We start from the raw sequence: 25,591 nt of genomic DNA on the forward strand, positions 1-25,591 counted from the left end.
GGGAGGGACCCTTTAACAGGGAATGTAGTGATAGGTTGACGGGTAATGGTTTTAAACTGAAAGAGGGTAGATTTAGATTAAATGTTAGGAAAAAATTCGTCACTGTGAGGGTGGTGTGGCACTGGAACAGGTTGCCCAGGGTCGTTGTGGATGCAACATCCCTGGAATTGTTCAAGGCCAGGTTGGATGGGGCTTTGAGCAACCTGGTCTAGTGGAAGGTGTCCCTGCCCATGGTAGGGGGGTTGGAACTAGATGGTCTTTAAGGACCCTTCCAACCCAAACCATTCTATGATTCTACTTATCAGTCTATCAGGAAATAATAGTATTCTAGTAACTATAGTTAAAAGAAGAAATCTAAAAAATGAACAATTAGGTAAAAATAACTTTCAAATATATCCATTTTCTTGAGTAGTCTTTCTAATAAGCTCTTTCAGATGTTGTCTACATTGCACTTGATAGTTATTACCAAGGCATTGCAAACAGTCTATTTTAATATACGTAGTTTTGGATAAATAGCAAAAGCAGTGCAGTCAGTTTGGCCCAGGCATAGCATGCCAAATAAACATTTTCTACTTCAAATGGTGCTGCCTTGGCATTCCATAGTGCTAAAAAGCTTCCATGTGTCTCGTGGGTTATGTTGGCAAAACCAAGTAAAACTAAATTATGTCATGACAGCTTTCCAAATTTCCAAAGTGTTAGTAGCTGGTGATCAGAGGGCTTGACTTTAGAGACCTAATCTTCTAACTGGACCTGTAGATGCCTGCCTTTGTACCAGTTATATGGTCCTGTTTTTAATAATCAAATACCAGAAAAAGATCTAATTTGTTTGTTTTTAATGTCACAGAGGTGACTTATGTTTGCAGGAATATTTTAATAGAGCTGGTAAGTAAGTAGGTTCTCACTTTCCCTGACTAGATCTAATATTCAGCATGTAAGTATACAATATAGTGCAACACTTTACTATCAGTCTCCAGGGATAATGGGGAACTAGGCATAGATTCAACTGATCCTGCAAAGACATCATCTATTTCTAACTTAAAGTATATGAGTCCCATTGTGTCTCACCATCTCATCTTGCTTAAATTTGCCAAATAGAGGGAATTCTCTGAAGAATATTTCAGTAGCCTGACAGGAGACCAGTCTGTAGTAGAACTGTCTAAAGCAGCTAAAGTTGTTGCCTGTCTCAGAGATACCCAATTTAGGAGTCTTTTCCTCAAAAACATTGGGAGCATATAGGAAAAAAAGGTGGTTTTTTATGTCTTGTGTGCTTCTTAAAAGCTGATTCTCCAGTTTCTAAGCGTTACACTTTTCACAGTCTGAGATACATTGTGGGAGAGACTTTCATTTCTTGCATTATATGTATTTGAGGAAATAATCAGTGAGGCTTCTCAGGATTTCTCAGTTTGTTCACAATCACACTGGTAGTGGTTAACACCATAGATGGCATTGGGTTACTCATCATTTTCAGTGATGTAAATGCAGTAGGATTTGGACTTCAGTCTTTAGAAGAAGCTGCTATAAACTCATGCAAATTTGTACTTCAGTCTGCAAACTGGAAAGGTTTGCTACTTAGATTGTCACATGTTTGCTCTGTATTTTACTGCTCTAAACAATAAATTAAAAAGAAAGCAAGAATGGCTTTGTATACAGGGAATATTGGCCCATATTCATTTAATAAATCTCATTAAGTACTTTACAATCAGTTTATTATTCTGCTTCTGTTAAGAACATTTTAGTTCACTTCTCTATGTAATGAGTAATAATTTCCTACTGTTTTCTACTTAATTTAGGACTTTAAACCATTTGTGATAAAGATCTTGTCTCTTTTATGTTTCTTAGCTACCCTAAGCATCTGTGGTCCTGTGTTGCTATAAAATACTATGTACTTGTCGCGACTTAGCTTTCATTTGGGCACTCAGCAATTTAAATTACGTGGTTTCCTTAAATTCTGAGAAAACAGAGAAGTTTAGGGGTTGATTCTTAACCACTTTTTACTTAAGAAGCAGACACTGGCTGCAATGTCTTTTTTTGATGAGTTTTAGTTCTTGTACTCTAATACAAGTTACAAATATATGTATTTTTGTTAGAATACAAGTTGCCACTTATTTAATGCTAGAAATTGCCAGACAGGAATATACAATTACACATTGACCTTTTGTGCACCTCTGACCAAAAAAAAAAAAAAGTATTTGTGTACAAAACTTAATTACCATGACAGTTCCTGTCCTACCAAATAAAATACTATGATTCATAAGAATATGTGTGTAAAGGTAGGAAGACAGCATCATGCAGTTCGTGCATGTGCATCATACATGTGCTCTGCAGACTCCTGGGGGTTTGTGGACTGGTTCTAAAGGCATCTGTGAAAGGCAATTAGAAAATAACTTCAATGTCATTTTGCAGAAATTAGCTCTATGGGATCTGCACGTCCACTGATAGGGTGAGGGGAATTACAGTTCCATAAATTGAAAAAAATAATACTGGAAATGAAAAGGAAGTTGTTTCATAGATGCAAAAGAATTGTTTTGGGTGAATGTTACCTGATAGAAGGGGGTCTTCTGCAAGAGTGCTTGGATTTGGACAGAAACGTCCCAACTTTATTAAAAAACCCCAAACTATCAGGAATTATGATACTATGAGAAACTTAAACTTCCCATGTTTCTGTTGCAAAAAAATCTGTAAACTATGGTAAGGATTAGATAGCCTGATAAGATAAATCTGATCGATTTCTTTATCACATATTCAATGTACCAACAGAAAACAGAAGGTGTATAAACTGTAAAAGCAATGTAAATAAAGGGAAGAAGCAGCATAGACTTGTGCCATAGGGTTGGTTTTGGAATTACAGGAAATGGAGGAATATCTTCCATTGTCTTAGTTTTAATTAGGATAATTATTTTAAGCATCAGGACAGGCATGATAGATAATAGGAACAAAAGTATCTAAATTGCTGCAATTGATATGGAGACAAACCTCAGGCATTAATGCTCTTAAGTTATGGGGACTGGATGATCTTTGTTCAAGAGCTTTAAAAGAACTGGTACAGGAAATCTGAGTCTTGTAGTAGGGATTGTTAATAAGATTATAAAATCAGGAATAGTATAATAGTAAATGTGTTACTTGTATTTAAAGAGACTAGTGATCTAGACAGAATTTTTTTTGAAGACCAGAATTATTAGACATCAAGACAAATAGAAAATGAGATAAAATCATATGTGCTTACTAAATTAAGTTGCTTTCAGCAATCTTAATATTATTTTCCAGACAAAGTAGTAGGTGGACTTACGTAGATGATCTTTGTTATAACGTCACTTGGGAAATTACTATTTAAAATGGAAAACATAGGTATCAGTAAAAGAATTTTAAGGCAGATGAGGAGCTAGTAAGAGAAGATAACAAAGGGCTGTCAGACGGCAAGTGTTATTTCCCAAGTAAAATGCTACTAGAGTTCTAGGATTCCACTTAGTATTTTTATTTATGGTTTTCTTAAAAATAGTAGGCTGTAGGAGTGCACTAGTGACACTTTCATATGACTCAGTGTTAGGAAACTATCATTATAGAGAAGAATCAGAAAACAGGATCTTGGAGTAGTTCAGTAGGAGGGAATGTAATGCTTAGAAGTTTTAAGTCCTGAAACTTTTTGAAACTATGAAAGAAAATAGAAAGTCTGTTGATGCCAATGAGAATAGGCATGACCACAAGGGACAGACAAGTTCAGTGACTCAACATTACTTATATTACTTTTGTAATTGCTAACCCTTTTTATGACATAATCTCAATATTGAAATGATTTAATTTTGCAGGCCCTGAAGGTTTTGACATAATGCATTTATTGATGAGTAAGTTACAAACAGACAGAAATTCTTTACTCATAAATAAAATTAAAACCAACAAAAACAAGGCAAATCAGGGCAAATAGAAAAGGTTTTCATTCATTAGTGTACATTACCTCTCAAATATCTGACTTCATATTCTGATTTCAGAAAGAAATTATACTAAGGCGGTTCGGGTTTTTTTCTCAGAAAAGGTGTATCAAAGGTTCTAATTTGACAGGAAGCTGGAGAATCTAGATTGTTTAATATGAAAATACAGTATTACAAAATTCATTAGGGTGTCTGGAGAAGTTTCAGGAATCCTCACATAGAAAATAGTCTAAATTTCTTGCTTCAATTTCTTAAAAGCAAAAGAACTGCAGCACGTCTATTCCCATCTCAAAAGTAACAAGAAATATTTTCCATGAATAAGCAGCTCCAGACAAACCAGAAATCTGCTCATTAATGATTCTGATAGGGTGATCTACAACTTAAAGCTTTGCAAAGTTTTTAGGTGATGATTAAAAAGATAATTTAAATGTTCTAAACTATATTATAAATCATACATTGAAATTTAGTTGATTGAACTGTGTATTTAAGGACATCAGAAAAGTGTACTTGATAGAAAAATATGTTAGGAGAAATGACATTTCAGGAAAAAATATCTCAAAGCATTGTCCCTTATTTTTCATGTGTCCCATTCTATCGCTTCCCCTTCTCCATCCAAGAAAAGATGCCACCTAGACAGGAAAGTGTCAAAAAAGAGTATGTCTAAGTAAGATTCCATAGGAATTGTCAATGAAGAGTCCTTCTTCTCCATTTCCTTTTGTAAGTCACTTCTGCATTGTTCAATACAGGTGGCTATAGTTCCTTTTACAAAGTGTAGTTGTGTTCAGAATACGTATGATGCTTGGCAATATAGAAAGAAACAGTCTTCACTAGGCTAATATGCAAATTAGTAGCAAGTGAAATGCAAATATTACCAGAGGTAGGGGGAAGAAAAGGATTTTTTTTTTTTTTTTTTGATGCCAGGCAAAACACCAAATATGTTATAGGCTACCTTTTCTCCACAGTCCTGTAGAGAAGGTAAAACTGATATAAATGGAGTATAGCTGAGTTTCCAGTGTGCATAGTAAAGGCATACTTTGTGATTAAAACAAAAAAAAGGAGTTATTCCTGGTGAATACTTATGCCCTTTCATGTTGATATTCTTCAGTTTCTGAAATGGTTTATGTTTTCTCATGTAAGATTCTTAGCTACTTTCGAATATTTATGTCAACATCATCTTGTAAAGGGAAGAGTAGAAGTCTTTCCAGAAGTCATCAATACTTTTTTTCAATTAACCTAAGTATGGGCTGCTAGCAAGCACCGCTCTGTTAACTCCATCTCATAAGCTCACATGCCATCTTCACAACATTCTTAGTGTACCCAGGTTTGGGAAAAAAGAACTCAGAATAGAAACCAGTTTTATCAGATAAGTTTGTGAGCAAAATAAATAATCCCTATTTTAGCTTCACTTACTTACTAAATTGAAGACAAAGTGCTTATATAAATAGAATTATCTTAAATCATATGCTTTGTTTCACTTTAAGCTTCTTTTTCCAGAATGAATATAATATTGCACCTTACTACAGTAACTAATGTTTACCGGAATAAATTTAATTTCTCTGTTTTTTTTCAAAGTATGAACAAGTAAAATTTCATTCCACCTTGTCATTTAAGATTCAAGTACTCTGAACTATGTTGTAATAGAGTATGACTAAAAATAATAGACAATAATCTCCCTATTATAGAATAGGTCATGACTATTCACTGGAAGTGTATTTAATCTGACTTCAGTTTGTTACCACTGTATAAATAAAAAGCTGTCATCATTTTCTCAATGTTTCAGTTTTACAGTTGTTGAAACAGACAATTGGTTTTCTTAAACAACTTCTGCCAAACTGTTTCTGGGAATTTCAGTCATACCTAATATTTTCAGGGAGGTAAAATTTTAGAATTTGTGGTTACCAGAAGTCACTTCCTGTTCCACAGCACATATACATGCAAACTGCCAATGCAGTGCCAGCCACATATTCCATAGCAATGAACTGAATAACATGACTCCTTACAGACAGCTCAAGCTCTGCTTCTGGCCATAAATAAGATAAATAGGACATAGGAGGCAAAATGACTTCATAAATATGAACTTAAACTAATCACCATTTTAATATGTTAAAACCCTATTCTGTCAGCAAACTAGTTGCTTCTCTTCTTCCTGCTCTTCTTAAGGAAAAGGAGATTTGTGGGCCAGTAGGTTGGGCAGGGAAAGGGGTCAAATGGGAAAAGAGAGAACAACGATCTGCAGTTTCTATTTACATTTCTTTTGCATACATGTAAAACTTCTGTTTACATTTGTGGAATGATCTTTAAAGCATCTGAATCAGATCTTATGCAATAGGGAAGAGATGAGTCTGTGAGCATAACCAGTGCTGCCTAATCTAGGGAGATATATTGCTGTCCAGGACAGTTATTTTTCTTCAGGCATCACCAGTCGGTAGTATCAAGGATAGCAGGACTATTTCTCTTCAAATGAGACAAAAGGGTAGTTTAATCTCCCTGAGATGTGCTGGCATTCCTTTCCACACCACTCCATCTATTCCAGTTTAAATCTGGGCAACTATAAGGATCTTTTTATGTCAACTATAAGAAATAAATGGCACAGCAAAAGTATAGCAAGAACTGACATTTACTAATTGAGATGAGGAAAAATAATTATTTTTGATACACCTGAGCAGATCTTACATTTTAGAATGAGATTACCTGAAACCATCTCTTGCTCTAATTGGAGGGGGGAAGGAGCGAGAGACTGAACAAGCTAAGAAGTTAATAGAAGACACATAAAATATTAGTTTTTCAGAGTTCTTGACCTGAAGATTCTTTGGACTTCAAAAAGGGCTGGGGCTTGGAAGAAGATTGTTCTGCTCAAATTACATTTAGAGTTGAGCACATCATTTTCAGAACAAAAATATACTTGTTAACTAGGCTCTTTTTCTTCTTAAGGGATAGCCACAAGCTCTTAGCAACATTACCTAATTCATGACTTGTTCAAAAGTAAACTATATGGTTTTTTAAGTTTTCTTTTTTAGTATTAATTTCAGTGAGATGATTATGGCTTTAAGCTCTCAAGCCCTGAGGGCAAGTTCTGTGGAGTGGGTTATATCCACACTGCGCAGCGCTCATTTAGACCTTCTCTGGGTACAAAGAAACAATTTTTCTCTGTCATTTTTCATTTCAAAGTGTCTGAAACCATGTGAGGCTCTGTCAGAGCCCACTGGAATGTTGTTTCTATAGCATTTGTCATGAAGATGTCTGAGGGTGGAAGGCCTGTAGGGATGCAACAAGACTGCATAGGAAGAATAAAGAGAAATAAACCTACTGCTATCTGGACTGCTTGTAGAAAAGTGCTTCTAAAGTTGCACAGGTTTTTCTCTCTGAAAGAATAGTTTACTTGCTCCAGAAGTGGGTCCAAGAGTGAGGTAATTTCCATGCAGGGTGGATGGTAGAGGAACAGGACAAAAAGCTAAGTTACTTGGCTTGACATACACTCATATAATACCTGTCTGTAAGTAAAGCAGTCTAAAATGTGGTAAGGAGTTTATTGGGCTTATCTGCTCACTCTGTTGAGGATTCTGATGAGATGGATTTGTGCCTTTACTTTCTATGCTGTTATTACTGAATGTAACTTCTGTGGACCTAAAAAGTTGTATGACTAAAGACCTATCACTTGGATGATTTAACTGTACGCAGTGGGATGCATTTCTTACTACTCCATTAATGAAGTTGATTTTTTAATCTATATGGTTTTAATGGAGAATTTATAAATAATATAGGGATCCTAACAGTCAAAATATAGAAATGAATCCCAAGTATTGGGGAATTTTTACATCCATACGTTATATTTTCATAATATTGCAGATGAATCAATATTAACATTTAAGTGACTGTTAATTTTTATTCAGGCCTGTAGCAATAGGATAAGGGGTAATGGCTTTAAACTAAAAGAGGGTAGATTCAGGCTAGGTATAAAGAAGAAATTTTTTACGATGAGGGTGGCAAAACACTAGAACAGGTTGCCCAGAGAGGTGGTAGATGCCCACATTTAAGGCCAGGTTGGACAGGGCTCTGAGCAACCTGATCTAGTTGAAGATGTCCCTGCTCACTGCAGGGGCGTTGGACTAGCTGACCCTTAAAGGCCCCTTCCAACTCAAACTATTCTATGATCATGACCACCAGTGTCACAAAGTAAACTCTTCCTCTGGTGTCTGCTAGTGCATTTGCAGCTATGAGAAGAGGCAATGAAAATAATCTGTAAGACTTCAGTTTAACAGACACAGACCTTAGTCAATTCTTGAGTGAATTTTCTGATAACACTAGTAATTGAAAAGCTGAGTGCTGTGGGAGGAAGACTATGTGGAAATTAAGAAATACGGAAATTAAGATGTGGAGATGCAAATAGTCCTTTCTTTGGTTCTCCTACTCCTAAAGAACAGAATGAAAAGGTGTTTGCAATTTTGCGTTGTCAACAGGTTGCTTAAAAACAAGGTTTATAGGACATAGTCTTCACTCCTCCCTGTTTAGATGTTTCATTGGGCAGTCAGAAATGCAAGATTCCCAAGACCAGTAACAGAGAGAAAGAGGATAGATCCTCACTCTGTTGTCCAATGTAATTATTTATTTGGACGTGAGAAGTGCTTCCAGATAATCTGGTTCCTGCTACAAACATACTTTATCCATTACCTAATTAATTTTGGTGGAAAAGTTTCAAGGAGACCTTGTAGAAGGGACTGGAATCTGGCATTCCGCCATCTCAGGGAAGAGCCATTATCACTTGCAGACTCCTGTTTGTGTCTCTTTCTTTTTTCCTCCAGCTTCTTTATGCCTAGCCTAGATGAAGATGCACTACACCTTCCTATAGCCTAAATTCTAATGGTCAGAGCACTGTTCTCATAGCAGAACCAAGGAATCAAAGCCAAACCTGTTTTAAACTGCTTTTTTCTATCTTTTTTTTTTTTTTTTCTTGAACATAAATTGTGCTTGGATTACTTTTTCAAAGAACTTGGTGAACCTGAATTGGAACTGACATACCAAAATGCTTATTATCCAGTAAAAAAAAAAAAATGCCACTGAAGTTAATGTCACTAAATGCTTTTAGCTGTTGCTTTTTTTTTTTTTTTTTTCCAAAGTGAACTGATTAGCAAACTATTAATGGGCTTGAACTGGAAAAATTTCCCAAGTCAGTCTATACTGGCAATGTAACAAAAATTCTTTACTGGTTAAAATCTCTGTCTTTAATTTATCCCAGCTCTGGAAAGCCCATATATTGTGTATTCCACTTTGTTGGTGAGTTCTTTAGCTGGTTTGTAATGCTATATAGTAACTTTCTATACACCCACTCTCCTTCTGCAGCTTTGCTTCTGAATGAAATTAGTTGAGTCAATGGGTGCCATGCTTTGTGCTGAACTTAATACTAGAGAAAAGCAGATAAATAGGCATACAGATGCAGAATAGACTCATTTGTAGATTTCAAATGTGTTAGGTGCTGGCTCAGTGTTGAGAAGTTCTTTCTTGAGATAGTACAAGGCATTAAGTAAGCCTAGTGTTGAAAATGTCAGCGCCCATGGATGATCGGGCAAGTATGCAGTTAGCTAAGTGAAATATGAAATAATAATGTGGTGCAGATTTGTGTAGCATTTGGTGTGGTTAATATTTCATAGTAAGTGGATCTAGCCTAGAGAAAGCAATAGGCAGCTGGATTAGTTAGATGTAATGTTTATTTATATTCAGATTAATCACACAACCTTGCAGTTTTCACAGTTTTGTTTGTATTCTCTTCAAGTGTCTCTGGTATATATTCCTAAAGTAATTGCATGGGGGGTGGGGGAGGGTGGGGGGTGGGAAGGGTGCTGCTTATTACATAAAACATGAACATATCATAACAGTTATAACAGCTTACCTGGTCCTTTTAAAAGTTATACTGAATGTTTATCTTTATTGAGCATGATTATATACTTTGTTTTGTAGCTTCATAGTGAGAAAAGGCTAATTTTCATTCTTGCCATTTGTAACCCTCAGTGTCTGCTTCGTATCACGGTTGTATTTAAATGAAAAAGAAAACCCAATCTTCTGCACAGAGTAGTAGGACATAAATGATGCTAGAGCCCCTTTAAATTTTGGAATCTGTTGTATTTTGGTGCTCAAAGTCTTCAAAGTACAGTAATATGCAAATGTGTGCAGCAGTATGGGGTCCCTGTCTGTTAGTGAATTGAAATAAATACTATTTCACTGTCAACGCATTGTGACATTCAAGTAGTTTTAATATTTTATCCTTCCTCCAGAATGGCATCGGTTGTACTGGGGCTAATTTGGGGTATTGTAGAATAGAGCTGTGACAGCAACAGAACTGAGCTTAAGTGCTCAGTTCTATAAAAGGGACCTCTAAGAATGTGCCCCGCAGTATCTTATCGCGTTACTCCCAAGTCCACCCACACCCTAATCAAATGCACGGTCTTATCGCATGTTTTAATGTCATTGAAGTTGCAGCTGGCTTCCATGCTGCAGGATTTCCTGTCCAAAAGGGCGAGGGGTCGCTCGAAGTTTAAAGAGTCTCAGTGCGGCGTAAACCACGTAAAAAGGGTGGCAAGCAGCCGGCGCACGGCCTGGGCACGCTGAAGTCTGAAGGCGCGTCCGGGAATCCCTCGCGTCTCAGCGGCGAACGAGACCGCGCGCTCCGCGTACACCTCCACGCACCTTTCCCGACCGGCGCTTGCACGCCCACGCGGCGTTTCCCTTGCTGCCGGTCCCCCGAGGAGGCAGAGGCCGCTTCGAGGCCGGCTCTCCCGCCTTCCCCTTCGCCGCTGCCCCCCGTCCTTGCCCTCCATCCCTCCCTCCCCGGGTGGGAGAGGCCGGGCGGGACGTGCTGTGCCGGGAGAACCCACCTAGAGGGCCCCCTTGACGCCAGCGCAGCCTCTGCCGGGCAGAGCCCGCACCGCAGCCGAGCCCAGCCCGCTGCGGGCAGAGTCCGCGCCGCCGAGCCCGCCCGTGTCCGGAGCGGCGGCTGGGCCAGGGTACCGGCAGCCCCGGGGGTAGGTTGGAAATTCCGGTCAGGGAAAAGGAAGCGAGAGCCTGTTGCCTGCACTGCTTCGAGGTATACGCCGTCTCGTTAGCTTGGGCTTAAGAATCTTCCCCAGGATATCCACCAGAGCGCCAGGAGTGACAACTGCTGTCTGGGAGCTGAACTGGGGAAAAAAAGGACAGCAGAGAAAGAATGCTGCTTAGGTAACACGGGACTTAAAAGCTTTGCTTTCGTTTTGCAGCGTACAGATTGATGCACGTGGTTTTATGTACAGTGTAACATCAAAATAGAACTAGGTTCTGCAGTGACAGTGTCAATAGCTTAGTCATTTTACTTAAAGGGAGCAGGCAGCCTTATTACAGGGTTAGACAGCAAAAATGAATTTGGTCACGATGTGATCGTATCTCATGATGGTATCTAACTGTAGTCCTGTCCTATGGAGCGGAAAAAGCATACTTCCTTCCTTCATTCTTAGTTGAAGAAATAAACCCACAGTATCAAATTCAGAAAGAAGTTTGGGGTTGTTGTACATGGCTGTTAAACATCATCCTGTTCCCTGGGCTTGTAAGAAAGGAAAGCTGCATTAAAGTCATCACTGATGAATATGTGTCTAAGAAAGAAGAAAAAGCAATATTCATGTCTGAACATGGCAAAGCAATCTGAAGTTACATATCTCCCCCTAACCACCGATTTGGCATGGATGACAAGAAACTATCTTTTGACTAACCTTTTCCAACTGTCCAAAATGCTGCATATGAAGATGCTTTAATTCACAGTCAAAGCACTTGGATTTTTATCAAGGCAAACTGTTGGCATTGTCATAACAGTTTCTGTATACTGATTAGTTTAACGTTTTTTTAAGTAGCAAGTGATGCATAAATGGATGGACGTGTACCTAGAAAACCCTGTGAGAAGTCTTTCTTCGGATCCTGGGAATTTTTATTTTTGTGGATTACAGTAATTCTTGCAATAATCCCTGCTGTTAACTGCTCATGCAGTTGTTCTGGAATGCATCTATGAATACCATAACAGATAAATCTGTCTGACAAGGAAAACACTAATGTTGGAAGATCTGTGAACATGATGCATGTGAATAATTTCCCCTTTAGGAGGCATTCATGGATATGGTGAGTAATCAATACACATTACAGATTGTTAAACTCAGAATGCTTGTTTGCAAAATACTGTGGCAACTACCAGATGCTATGTTTTTCCCTCCATTAATGTCAAATGAGGACTAACCGGGCTATGAGAAAAATGAAAATCTTACAGAGATAGTAGTGATGAAGTAATATGAGTTTGGCAGTCTTTTGCCTTTACAAAATAGGCAAGTCATAAAAATTGTATTGTTATGGCCATGTTTTCTTACATGATAAAAGCCTTTTGCGCAGGGAGACATATTTTCTTCCTGTATCAAAGGAACACTTCTTCCCATTTCTTTCTTAGCCCGACTTGAAGGAAATAATGAAGACATATTTTCCCCCTACGATATTGTGTTGTTTGTCCTGGAACTTATTTATATACATTCAAGTGACCTGAAAACAGGAAAAAATGCTCATTCATATGATAATTCAATAAGCTTTAATAAATGCATTTGTATGGCAGGTTCTGAAATGTGGCTGTTTGGAAGACAATCATATAGCATTAAAATCCCTGTATCTTTATCATCATTAAAACAGCCGTTTCCTCTTTGAACCACAGGCATCTATAGTCCTTGCTCACTGAAAAATCTGTCTCTGTTAACTTTCTTTGCAATATAGTGCAGTTAACTAGCTTATAAATTCTACCAGTGGTTGTTGCGTCATGTCTTGTCCCTGATGTTGGAATTAATGTCTTGATTAGTGCTCAATTAATATTGTTAGCTAAGGCAAAAATTCTTCCCCAGAAAACTTTTGCTCTTTGGGTAAATATTGAGTCCTTGGGTAAATATTGAGAATATTAGAAGCAAACATATTATGGAAGCTCATTTAAAAAAAAAGAAAATTGCAGTCTAGCTGAAGGATTGGCTTTAGGGTGCATGACAGATTTGCCCTTAGAGTATGTTAGCCTCTGCATGTAACTGATTTGCAAGAAAACCTGAGAAGGGATTTTCCCTGGGAAATGTGTTAGCGAAGTTCTGAAAGCCACGTTCTTTTTATGGCATTTCAAAGTTGGATTTCAGAAGCCTGGTACAAAGCCGAGACCCCGGCGCCTGGCAGTGCCAGTGCTGGCGTCAGCCGGGTGTCATTTGTTGGAGGCGGGGGCTGCTCTGCGGGGAGCCAATGGCAGCAGCCAAGAGCAGGTCGTCAGAGCTGGGGGGGGGGCGGGGCGCAGTCTGCCCCTGTGCTCTTAGCACTTAAGTTTTAATAAACAATTAGTAGGCATGCCCTCCTTTGAATGCATCTATTGAGGTTTTTAAAATTACATTTTAGTCCACCTTTCCATAAGATAATTTTAGTCTACGTAAAACCCTTTTAGAGCCAACTTCAAACCACATAACCCAAAAAATGAATAATGTGATCTTGGATGTATTTCATCTTTTTGTTTTGGCAGTAAGGGTGCTGCAGTTCACACCTAACAGGAAGACTGTTTCCATTGTCTTTTAAGAATTCGGCCTACTTCTGTTTGCAGTAACTTGGAGAAATTATTTTAAGCATGTTTTAACCCCCCAGGGTTCATCTTCTGACTAAGTGGTTTTCAGACATTAACCCTGAAGTCTGCTGAAAGGGGTTTGGAACAAATTGACTGTTTGTTATATATGTTCTTTAAAAGGCAGTTACCTGGTTCCCCAGCGTACTCCTTGCCAGACCCTTGCTGTCTGCCACAGTACGTGAACCCATTGTCTGGGAAAGACTGGCAGGAGTGTTTGCTGGGAAGATATATGAAGATAATTACATGTTCTACATTTACTATTTAAACTGAATGCAAATATACCATGACTACGTTTGTGCTTACTGAATCATAGACCTTAATTTAGAATGGAAACATTTTTAGCACGCTGTTGTTCTTCTCAGCTCTCAGAGAATTGGCAAATTTGCTTATTCATGCTACAGTAGGCCTGTAAGGAGCATTTATGGGTGCCAGGGTTTTAAGTTCCCAGCCATAGCTTTTCTTTTAATTCTGAACTTTAACAAATCCATGCATTGAATATAAGGTATGCCAACCTTTTCTACTGTGAACAGGAGGAATTGGCACAAAGAAAAGTTTTCTATATGTATATAACCTCCCTTCGTGCTTCTTTCAGATGTCCATTAAACAATGATAATGAAGATAAAGGAAAGGACCTCTTTCATGGGCCTCAATTAGTTTTGTGTTTGTTTAATACAAATATTAGTTGATCATCTTTAATAATGTTTCCCCAAAGTTGATGTAACACATCAAAGGTGTTTTGTGGCCAGCATCATATACATCATAGTATTTGTAACCTTCGTATGCATACAGAGCCAAGTATTTCAGAAGTAGGACTAATAATTTTCTGTACCTTAGAGATGTTGCTTTTTTAAGATATTTTCTGTACCTTAGAGACATGCGCTATGCCTTAATGTGCTAGTTCCTGCTCATCTCACATGGAATATGGGGGAAGAGTTGGGGGGGGGGGGGGGGGATAAAAAAAATGAACCCTTCTGAAATATAGTGTATGGTTTCAAATGTCCAGGATTTTAACGTTGTGTAAGCAGTCAAGGGGGTAGACATGTTTGGTCCTCTGTTTGGGTTTAGGGAAAGAATAGCCAAAATGTGTTGGCCCTGAGAGTAGGGTTTGAATGTGAACTGGTAAGCTTTTGGAAGTGTAGTTAGAATTCCAGTTTCTGAACCCTCCTGGTAATAGGTAGGAACTGACTACTGGCAAAAAGCATCTATAAAATATATATGTTCCCAGGTAGTACGAATGGGAGGACAACTGTATCAGACAGATAAAGGTAGCTACAATCTGAATGGACTCTAAAGGGCATTTAAAATGATATTGGAGTAGACAAAAAAAAGGTTTTTTTTTCTGAAGCTGTTTCAAACAGTTTGGATTGTAGAGAAGAAAATACAAAATATACACAATTAAAGGGGTGCAGTGGTTGGGGCAAGTGATGTGCCAGTGATGATAAAGTTAGTCCTAGCAATAGTGAGAAACATTTGTGATGATAGTAGAGAGAGGAGTAGGATTTTATAACTACTTACCACATTGCACACTATACGACATAAATTATGTATTAACAATATGCAGCTTACTGCCATTCACACTGAAAACAATTTTAGAAACACTTACTGCTGAATTATACAACCTAGCTTTCCTTTCCATTACATTTTATCTGCCTTTTTCATGTCAAACCAAATAAAGATAAACATGGTATTCAATTTTGGCTTGCCTAATTGTGTAAACAAATATTGCACATGCCCCTCAGCTTTACCATTGGAAAAATACAAGTGAAAAACCTGTGTTCAAGAATATCTGTCTTTAAACTGGTAAAGATTTGAAATTAATCCACCGGTGAATACACTAACTGTTCAGAATAAAAAGTGTAACCTATGACTGTTCATCCTTTTCTGCCAACTTTTGGCCTATGAAGATTGAATGAGATTTAATTTGGTTACCAAGGCAGTGAATAAAGAAGAAAAAATCCTTTCTTGGTTCCTTTTTAATTCCACTGTATTTTCTTGATTTGATCATTATTGTTCTATATACATCATCTAATGCAAAATGATGCGGATACATGGTTATACATGTTATCCTTTGTAAACCCCTGAATGAATGCAATTGTCAGTAAACTTCTGTCTTCTGTTTTTGCCAGTATTCTAAAATAATGATACTAAATTGTTTATTTGTGCATTTCATAGAACCCCACGTGGTTTTCAGCCAGTGAAAAATGGTTTGACTTTCCATTGTTATGCAGGTTCTTCCATTTTGTGAGACTAGAACAATATGTAACTGTGAAGAAAACTGATGGAAAATTAAGATCTCAATGCTAATGCATGAAACAAAGTTTTCATTATGTTCTTAGGACATGATGAGTCACCTCAGCTCACTAAGGTATCATGGGGAACTGAGTCTGACCAGTGCTATGGTCTTCACATAGCAAAACTCTTCTCTTCTAACCCAAACCAGGATTAAATGTTTCATGCAGATATTTACTCATTTGCTTGTTCTAGAAAATTTTGTGTATTTTATAGTGGAAGAATAAATAAAGCTTCTTTCTGAACTGCTTTTCAGCACAGCATTTGACTAGTTTTTCAATACTTTATACTTAAGATGTTAACATAAAAACTATAGAGGAATATCTCAGTTCTTCCTTTTGAAATCTGGATTTGAACCTGAATTTGGGGAAAAAAATCGTGATTTCTTAAACTAAGAAGAAATGTTTTTAATACCAAAGAATTTTGTTTAATCCTCTGACCAGTAGATTTTCACAGTACTGCTAAGTATGAAAGGTCACCTTTTTCCCTGTTTTCTTATGCTCGGTGACAGGTGTTACTTTCCTTCAGGCATTGTTGAAGTTTATTGCTCAAATTAGGGTGAGTGTAGGAAGAGATGGTAAGATACTGAATGAAACAAAGAGTTTCATTTTAAGGTATCTGTTGCCTTTTCCTTTATATTTCTAAAACCTTATCTGCCTGGTGGCACCTAACCAGCCTTCAGCATGTGAGTATCAGGGAAGAGATGAAAATATTTCTACTGTTTGCAAATAGGGCAAGGGTTTATTTGTTTATAATTCATATTAGCAGTACTTTGACTTTCTGTAATGTTTCCATGTGAAAAGCTGAAAGTTCTCCAGATACACTAGTCAGCTAAGCCTGGCAACACCCCTGGTGGGTAGGTTAGGTATGTATCTGTATATGTAAATTACATCTTTCACCACTGATGTGCTCTATAGTCTTCCACACAACAGTTATGACACTTTTGCATGCAAAATTTCTGCTCCGGCAAGATAATTTAACCATATGAGCTAGTGTAAACTGTCGTTGCTCACTTTGGGTGTCCTAGACAGGTGAGTGTCCTATTGAGACTTGACTCTATTGTTCCAGAATGATGAGATCATTTAACCTGTGTTTTCAGATCACTAATATACTCATCTTTATATTACTGCAACTGATTCAAACTAAACTTCTGTATCTTTGAAATGCAGACTCTTGCCAAGGCCTGCCTTTTGCTGTTCTGCCCTCAGCATATGATCTGTAAATGAAGTTGTTATTTCATACCTCTGTCCTTTGGATGAACTACCTGTTTTTTAAATTTGGACTGAAATCACTTTGAATCACTACATCTCATTAAAAGTAGAATGCATCTTTTAACCAGTCATTTTCAGGCTAAGTTAGAGTCAAGTTATTTCTTGAAGCATCCTATAAACTTGCAGAAAGTCTTGCTGTCTCTGGATATAATCCTGATTTATATCTTCTTGGAAACTCAAGTCACAATAGGAGAAACTAAATTGGAGCTGCTTTTACTCATAAAACACCTGTTGAGGGTTCGTGCATTTCCTCTACAGTCTCTTCACTCTTACCTGCTTAAAAAGAGCCACCTTTTCTTCTTTGGGAGGAGTTGATCTGTACCTGTACTTTGACTCAGCAAAAATTACCCTACACCTCTACTTCTTAGACAATAGTTTAATAATGAAGAAAAAAAATTTAAAATATTATTACATGAAACATGTTAATTAAATATTACTTATTATTTATGCTGTTTAATATATAAAGTGTTTTGTAAGTATATTTGTGGGTACTTCTGTTGTTTCTAAATATTCTGGCCTGAGTTAAGTGAGGATAGTCTTTCATTCACAGATGGGTTCACTTGAGAAAGGGAATTTGTCTCCTACTGGGGATGGAAATGATAGTGTTAAATATTCTAGTAAATTAGCAGGTTTACTTGAAATCCATGTATTTGGCATTCGGAGACAACCAAAGAATTGTCCAGGTCTGTACATGAAGATTTACTGTTTTGTTTGATATTTTCAACATAGTTTCTGGGGGCAGGGGAAAAAGAAGAGTAGAGGGAGGGGAGAGAAGAACCACTAAAAATGTTGAAAGCCGACAATTACAAAACTGAAGAAGGTTGGTCAACAAATATTATTTACAGCTTATTATAGTTTCATCTTATTAAAATAGAAATAGTTAGGTTTTACTTATACACTATGCTAAATGGCAATTTTTATGCTAATATTCAGTATTGTCTGCTGAAACCTTAACTGAATGCATGATGCTTGATATTTTTTTATGACTGGATCAACTCTAGCAGAATTATTTAAGATAGTTTTTATTTCAACCATTTAAAAATACAAGAATATTTCCAGTAAAAGCTGCTGGTCAGTAGCTGTTAAGAAATACAGTAATTTTCCCTGTGTGACTCACTCCATGGAATTAGCAAAATGGAGCGTACAAAATAAAAAGTTTCAAAGGAGTGGATAGAACCAAGCACAGCATCTAAAAAAGGAATGAACAGTTTTGCTTAGGAAACTCGTAACTGTTTTTAAGTGTCTGATCCACTTATATTATAAAGCATATATATATATTATAAAGCATATATAAATATTACAGAAGGAAGGGGTTTATTACCCTACCTTTAAAACTGGCTAAATTGATATTCCTAGATTACCTTCAGAATTTATTACTGTTTTTAAAGAAGACTATGGAAAAATGGTATGAAAATAAGTATTTTGCCTTATTTAGGCAGTAACCCTTTTTCTGTTGAGAACCGATTAAAAAATTGCCTGAATCTTAAAGATATTCAACCACTGGAAAGCTATAGTGAAACTGAGTATACTTGAGTCTCAAATTCAGTTATCTGAAGGGAACTGTTTCTTTTAGTTTTAGTTAGCTTAGTTAATCTCTCAAAAGGAGGATCTCTAGTCTTCTTGTATCACAACTTTTAATTTTACAGAATTACTTTATTCAGTAATTTTACAAAAGCGACAAAGGTTTAATTTTTTTTCTAAAGTAGCATGGCTTCATATTTTCAATTGTCTGAAGCAATTGCTTTAGATTGTATTATTTCATATTGTCTCATTTTAATTGGGTTACTTTAGTATGACAGATGACAGCTTGTCCCCTTCAGGGAAACAGATAATTCTTACTGAGATGAAAAGAGATGACTTTAACTCTATCCATCTGCAATGAAATCTAGCTTCTGATTTCATGATTTTTGTATAGTGCTTATTAAATTTTTAATTTCAGGCACTAACAAATGGTCTTTGATACTTGATCTGAAATACAGACACATTTTTAACATTGTCAGTAGCTGAGGATTAAATCAGTTACCTATGATTATCATACGGATGTAACTCTAACAGAAAGTTTGCATGTCCTTCACATGTTGCTGGGCTTGCCACAACAGTTACTTGGTGAAATCTTAGGTCAGTTGTAAGCCTAGTTGAACAATCACACGATCTTTAGAACATTTTAAGAAAAAAGGTATTCCATCTTGTGTCATAACATTTTATATTGCATTCCTTTCATGTGCCTTATTCCACTTTATTACTGGATTTATTTTTCTTTACAAATTTATTGGAACAGATTTTAAAGAATGAGTTCTTAAACCATCAGTTTCTTAAGAGCAATTTGTTTTCTGGTGATGTTAATATACCCTCTGTTATTCACAAGCAGTTTAAAGTTTTCAGAGTTTAACTTCTTTTGAACTGGAAAAAAATGCAGCTCATTTGTAAAATACCTTGCAGATTCAGAACTGGACAAGCCCTTCAAGGTAAAATAGCCTTTCTGGTTACAATAGAAGCATCAACCACAGAGGCTCATATACCCCAGTGACATGTGTGTCTGGATACTAAGGAAGAAATGTTTCAAAAGTTGGTTTAGTTTGCCTTTGTATCCAACTATATTCTCCGTAGGCAAGTAATGCTTTCAGGGAAGTGAGTAGATTATAGTTATCAAATGATTAATTATAATGTTATTTTTGGCACATATTAAAAATAGTGGGTTAACTGTGGTTTTGGCTGCTATTTTAAGGCAAAAGTTTGGTTTGGTGAATCTGGACTTTAGTTGTTAATTATTATATTGACCAAATATTGACCAATTAAAAATCATCCTAACACATCCAAGTCTAAGATTTTTATGCATCTTAGACCATTTGTGAAATTTTGTTTTCATGGTCTGTGGATTTAAGAACATCATCTTCCAGTATTACTTTTTTGGCTAGTACATCTTTAATTGGATAAGCGTAATAATTGAAAAAGGAATGAGGCAGGTCATCTATACCTACTCTTAGAACTTCAGACAGAGGAACAATTATCCTGTCACGTTCAGTATCTAGATACATTCAGGAATGTATGGAAATCAATGCTCAACTAAATTAAAATGTACATATTAAGGACAAAAAAATTCAGTATTAATAGGTTGGATTCAGTGTATTGTGAAATAACAATGTACTTATCATGCCATCCTCCGACAGCAGAATTATTTACTAAAAAAATACTGGTGTGAGGACTTAATGTATTTAGCTTTACATTTATTGCATCCATTCATCAGCTTATTTATATTTAGGCATCTAGATAATAATTTAGACTGCCAACTTTGCATATTTTATTTAATTCTTAAACTCAGATAGAGGTATTTTATCCAATGTTTATCAGCTCACAGAGGATCCCAAAGTTCCCAGCAACCTTCTTGAAATCTGTCACTCCAATGTTTCCTGCCCATTATAAAGTATCATTTCATGCAACAGATTTCATGACAAAACTGCCCTAACAAACATGGCCTATAATTGCTATTAAGCTCTTGTGTTTTGCCTTTCCTCAGTATTTTAAATTGTAAATAGTGGGTCTGAACCTTTACAGATATTCCTAATTGGCCACACTATTTCATTTTCTTGCACTATACTTGGCTCCTGTGTATGTCCTACTATATGACATGTTTTTTCATCTGGCATCCCATCATGTCATCTTTGTAGTGTCTTACCTTCTACCAGTCTCCAAATAAAACAAAGAAGTTGTGGTAATAGGCAACAAAAGTGATGATAGAATAGCTAGTTTCCAAACAGGTCATAAACCAGATAGACATGGTGAAATAAAAATAATCCTTTTCCCCATCCTGTACTTAGAGTATTGAGGTATGCAGAAATTTACACCTGGGAAAAAAGTGGGAGATAAATTCCTTTAATGCTAGGGTAATGTCATACAGAAAAGCATATTTTCATGTACTTGCCAAGAGATACCCGGCTCCACATCCATTTATTTTTTTATGTACTTTCAGCCCTTTTCACATTTCTTGCTGGTTGTCTCTAACGTTGTGAGAGAGTAGTTTTCTTGACTGTAATTCAACACAGAGATCTTGAAATGGAGATTTGGTGAAGGTTACCAATAAACAAATACCTTTTCTTTCCCTGTTGCTGTTTGGGATTTTGATCTGAAGTGTCCTTGGAATGCTCTTCAGGGTATACAGCAGTAACTGTGCATTTCCCCCAGGATAAAAGTACAGCGGTAACTGTGCAGTTCCCCCAGAGAATTTCAAAGGCCTTTGAATAACTGCCATCGAAAGTGGTCTTTCCCTCTTGGAATATTTGTACCAGACTGATCTGTCCCATGAAAGTATAATAATCCTAGGAATTGCCCAGAGAAGGAGAGTAGTTAAAGACTGCTCAGGTTTTTTTCCCTTTCTAATCCAACAGTATTTGAAATGTCCAGCCCACAAATACTGAAATTACCCTTTCCATTAGGCAGATATTAATGAGGGGATTAGTCTGGGATATTCGACTATCTTTATTCGTTAGGAAGTTATAGCTAGATAAAAAGACAGTTAAGGTGCTGTGTTGGACATTATATAATAAACATTTTCAAGTTTTAAATGCTGTAATGCATTTAAATGCTCAAATTATTGCAGCATATGTTGGTGAGCTATATGCTATACAGTATCTTTAGCAAGAGTGGAATCTCTATACAGTGTATAATTCTCATAGCCTAATCATACTTCTTTCCATAGGATTGCATTTTACAAGTAGATGTGGCTTGTGGTGAAGTAACTGTGGTGAAGTAACTAGGAATACCACAGTCACGAAAAGGTATGCATGCTGAGCTGCAGCTGAGCTAATATATGGCTATTTATGGCAACCAAGCAGGAATCGGAGATTAAGTCATAATAAGGTAGGGATTGTACCAGCTAGAGGCTCAGTGGCTTGTTCCATGAAGTAGAAGAAGGATTTTGGAGATGATGAGTTAGAGCATTGCTTATCCCCTGCAAAGTGAGTATGAATAAAAGTTTTAAGAGTTTTTTACATAATTAACATTTCTGAACCATCCATTCATGCAGTCCTACAAAAAGATTGGATACTCAGGCCATTGTTTCATTCATTATATAATATATTAAAAAAAAAAAAAAATCTGGAAGGCAAAATGAATCTACTTCCTGAAACAGAATACATTAAATGTTTCATTTCTGCTGACTCCCACCATGCCCAAAAAAAGGACTGCTCATCTCCTTATGCAGTACTTTTAATACAGGTTTTGATACCTGGAAAATATAAAATACATAAGCATACTTGTGACTATGAGTTTAAGTTCACTGCTGTCCTGAAATGCCACTTGCTTTACATATATTCACAGGTGTTTTACTGGGTGTTAATCAAGGGAACAGATGCAGAATGCTGGGCAGGAAGAAGTGCTTTGCGACCCTCATTTGAATATAAAACTATTTATATATGAGTTGGTTTATTTTTCCCCTGGTTTCTTAAAGAAATGAGGCCTACATGATCATACGTATCTGTTTCCCCCTCTTATAGCTTTTGAACCTGTTGTCTGATTTCAATCAAATTTTGGAGGATAGAAGTTTTAATACTTAAGTCCTTTTAAAAAACTGTGTTGGTTAGAAAGTGCCTTCAGTTTGTGCTCTCCCTGAGGGAAGGACTTCTGCATCCTAGCAATGCAGCTGCTGGTAGCGGATGGACAGGCAAAGCCCTTGCAGACCTTGCCGTCAGCTCAGCTCTTCTTGACTCCTGTACCCTCAAACTGATTATGTGCAGGTGGGTCACTGGAGGGGGAGGTAGCTAAGCTTTGCATTCATGCAACAACTTCCTATTGCAGTTCAGGTGTACTGTGAAAATGAAGCTGGTGAAGTCTGTTACATGCACATGGGTGTAGAAACAGTAGAGTCAAAGCATCATCCATGCAGACAGGTTCAGGACACAAATGCAGAGAGAATGGGGTTTGCAGTAATGATGAACCCCTCTCTTAGCCAGAGATTTTCATCTGTTAACATCATATTCCGAATATTTCCAAAAGCCCCTCATTTAGATCTTAAGTCTTAAGCTCCCTCTGAACTCTTGAAGAAGAATTCAGTTACAAAGTGACAGGCTAGTCCACTTGTGTTATTCTTTCCCGTTATCAATAGCGTAGGTAACATCAAGGATTTAGAAAGCACCAGAAAACCTTTAAAACCTCATCAAAACAACCATGATACAATATTTTCTTTGCTGAAAATGTACTCAGTATTTTAACTGTCAGTTACAGAAAACACAGAATGAGATAAGCAAATACAAATTTCTGAGAAACCTACTTTTCTTTCCTAGCTGTTCACCAGTGCTTGAAGTGCTCTAAAAATGCTGAGTATTCAAGATTTATCAGTTTTAGCTTTCAGGAACAGAAGTTGAGGACATCAGTACAGTTGGAATGAGATTTGTCATAGTAACAGGCTTCAAGAGGTATCATATTTCTGATATCAAAAGAGACTGTGGTGTCCTGTACTCTTAGCCATGTAACTTTTGCACTATCATTAATGTTTATTAGGGGATGCTGTGAAGAAAGAACAAATGTGCTTGCATGTCTAGAAAAATAAGGAAGATGGTTTGTCTAGTGTTCTGAGTTTCTTGTGGGAACCTACATGAAAAGCACAGAGAATCATAGAGTCATAGAATGCTTTGGGTTGGAAGGGACCTTTAAAAGGACATCTTCAACTGGGTCAGGTTGCTCAGAGCCCTGTCCAACCTGACCTTGAATGTTTCCAGGGATGGGGCATCTACCGCCTCTCTGGGCAACCTGTTCCAGTGTTTCACCACCCTCATCACAAAATATTTCTTCCTTCTATCTAATCTGAATATACCCCTTTTCCATTTAAAACCATTACCCCTTGTCCTGTCACAACAGACCCTGCTAAGAAGTCTGTCCCCATCTTTCTTATAAGCCCCCTTTAAGTATTGAAAGGCCACAGTAAGGTCTCCCTGGAGCCTTCTCTTCTCCAGGCTGAACAACCCCAACTCTCTCAGCCTGTCCTCACAGGAGAGGTGTTCCACCCCTCTGATCATTTTTGTGGCCCTCCTCTGGACCCGCTCCAACAGGTCCATGTCTTTCCTGTACTGAGGACCCCAGAGCTGGACGCAGTACTGCAGGTGGGGTCTCACCAGAGCAGAGTAGAGGGGCAGAATCACCTTCCTCGACTGCTGGCCACGCTTCTTTTGATGCAGCCCAGGACACGGTTGGCTTTCCGGGCTGTGAGTGCACATTGCCAGGTCATGTCCAGCTTTTCATCCACCAGTACCCCCAGTCTCCTCAGGGCTGCTCTCAATCCCTTCATCCCCCAGCCTGTATTGGTACTGGGGGTTGCCCTGACCCAGGTGCAGGACCTTGCACTTGGCCTTGTTGAACCTCATGAGGGTCACACGGGCCCACTTCTTGAGCTTGTGCAGGTCCCTCTGGACGGCATCCCATCCCTCAGGCATGTCAACTGTACCGCTCAGCTTAGCGTCATCTGCAAACTTGCTGAGGGTGCACTCGATCCCACTGTCTGTGTCATTGATGAAGATATTAAACAGGACTGGTCCCAGTATGCACCCCTGAGGAACACCACTCATCACTGATCTGCATGCGGACATTGAGCTGTTGACCACTACCTTCTGGATGCGATCATCCAACCAATTCCTCATCCACCAAACAGTCCATCCATCAAATCCATATCTTTCCAATTTAGAGAGAAGGATGTTGTGGGTGACCATGCCAAAGGCCTTACAGAAGTCCAGATAGATGACATTTGTAGCTGTTCCCTTGTCCACTGATGTAGTGACTCCATTACAGGAGGTGACTAGGTTGATCAAGCAAGACTTGCCCTTGGTGAAGCCATGCTGGCTGTCTCGAATCACCTCCCTGTCCTCCATGTGCCTTAGCATAGCTTCTAGGAGGATTTGTTCCATGGTCTTCCCTGGCACAGAGGTGAAGCTGACAGGTTGGTAGTTCCCAGGGTCCTCCTTTCTGCTCTTTTTAAAAATGGATGCAGTGTTTCCCTTTTTTTCCAGTCACCAGGGACTTCAGCTGACTGCCATGACTTCTAGGAAGCTAGAATCAAGGTTTTCTATGTGAGACTTCTATGAATCGATGCAGTTTCATTTTCACGACAAAAATACCTGATTGTTTGAATTTTTTTTGTTTACATTAGAAGTCAGTACAGGGAAATAAATGAAACAAATTGTGTAGGGAATACAATGTGTTTGGCAATATATTTTGTCACTGCACAGAGGTTTTCAACTACTGAACATCAGAATTCCTCATGCACTGTGAAATTAAATGGCAAATGTCAGAGAATTTTTGTATTCTAGGTACGTAGCTGCAGTGATGGGAGATGGTTGGCTGCAGAATCTGAGAGGACTCTTGTTAAAAAACGCCAAATTTTCAAAAAGTTATTCTTAATAAAGATATGCTTCAGATGTTAAGCGAAATGTCATGCTTGTGGGTCCTTTATCATTGCAGATTTTTAAGGGCAAGTTAAACCCATATCTGCT

The 25,591-nt window shown here is 37.6% G+C and overlaps 1 protein-coding gene across 4 annotated transcripts in view; it reads left to right on the plus strand.

The window, feature by feature from the left end:
• The window catches only part of PDE4D (phosphodiesterase 4D), a 659,227-nt gene that overhangs the window by 340,346 nt on the left and 293,290 nt on the right, over positions 1-25,591 (plus strand). Inside the window, exon 1 of one of the 4 annotated variants that reach the window (XM_030004273.2) lies at positions 10,784-12,053. The exons of the other annotated variants lie outside the window; for them this stretch is intronic. Within the exon in view, the coding sequence (XP_029860133.1) occupies positions 12,007-12,053 (47 nt within the window). The 5' untranslated portion in view covers positions 10,784-12,006. Of the gene's footprint in view, positions 1-10,783; positions 12,054-25,591 lie in introns of those variants that run through there. 4 annotated transcript variants of the gene reach the window in all.

Source organism: Aquila chrysaetos, chromosome Z, assembly GCF_900496995.4.
Source record: "Aquila chrysaetos chrysaetos chromosome Z, bAquChr1.4, whole genome shotgun sequence".
Taxonomy (NCBI): Eukaryota; Metazoa; Chordata; class Aves; order Accipitriformes; family Accipitridae; genus Aquila; species Aquila chrysaetos.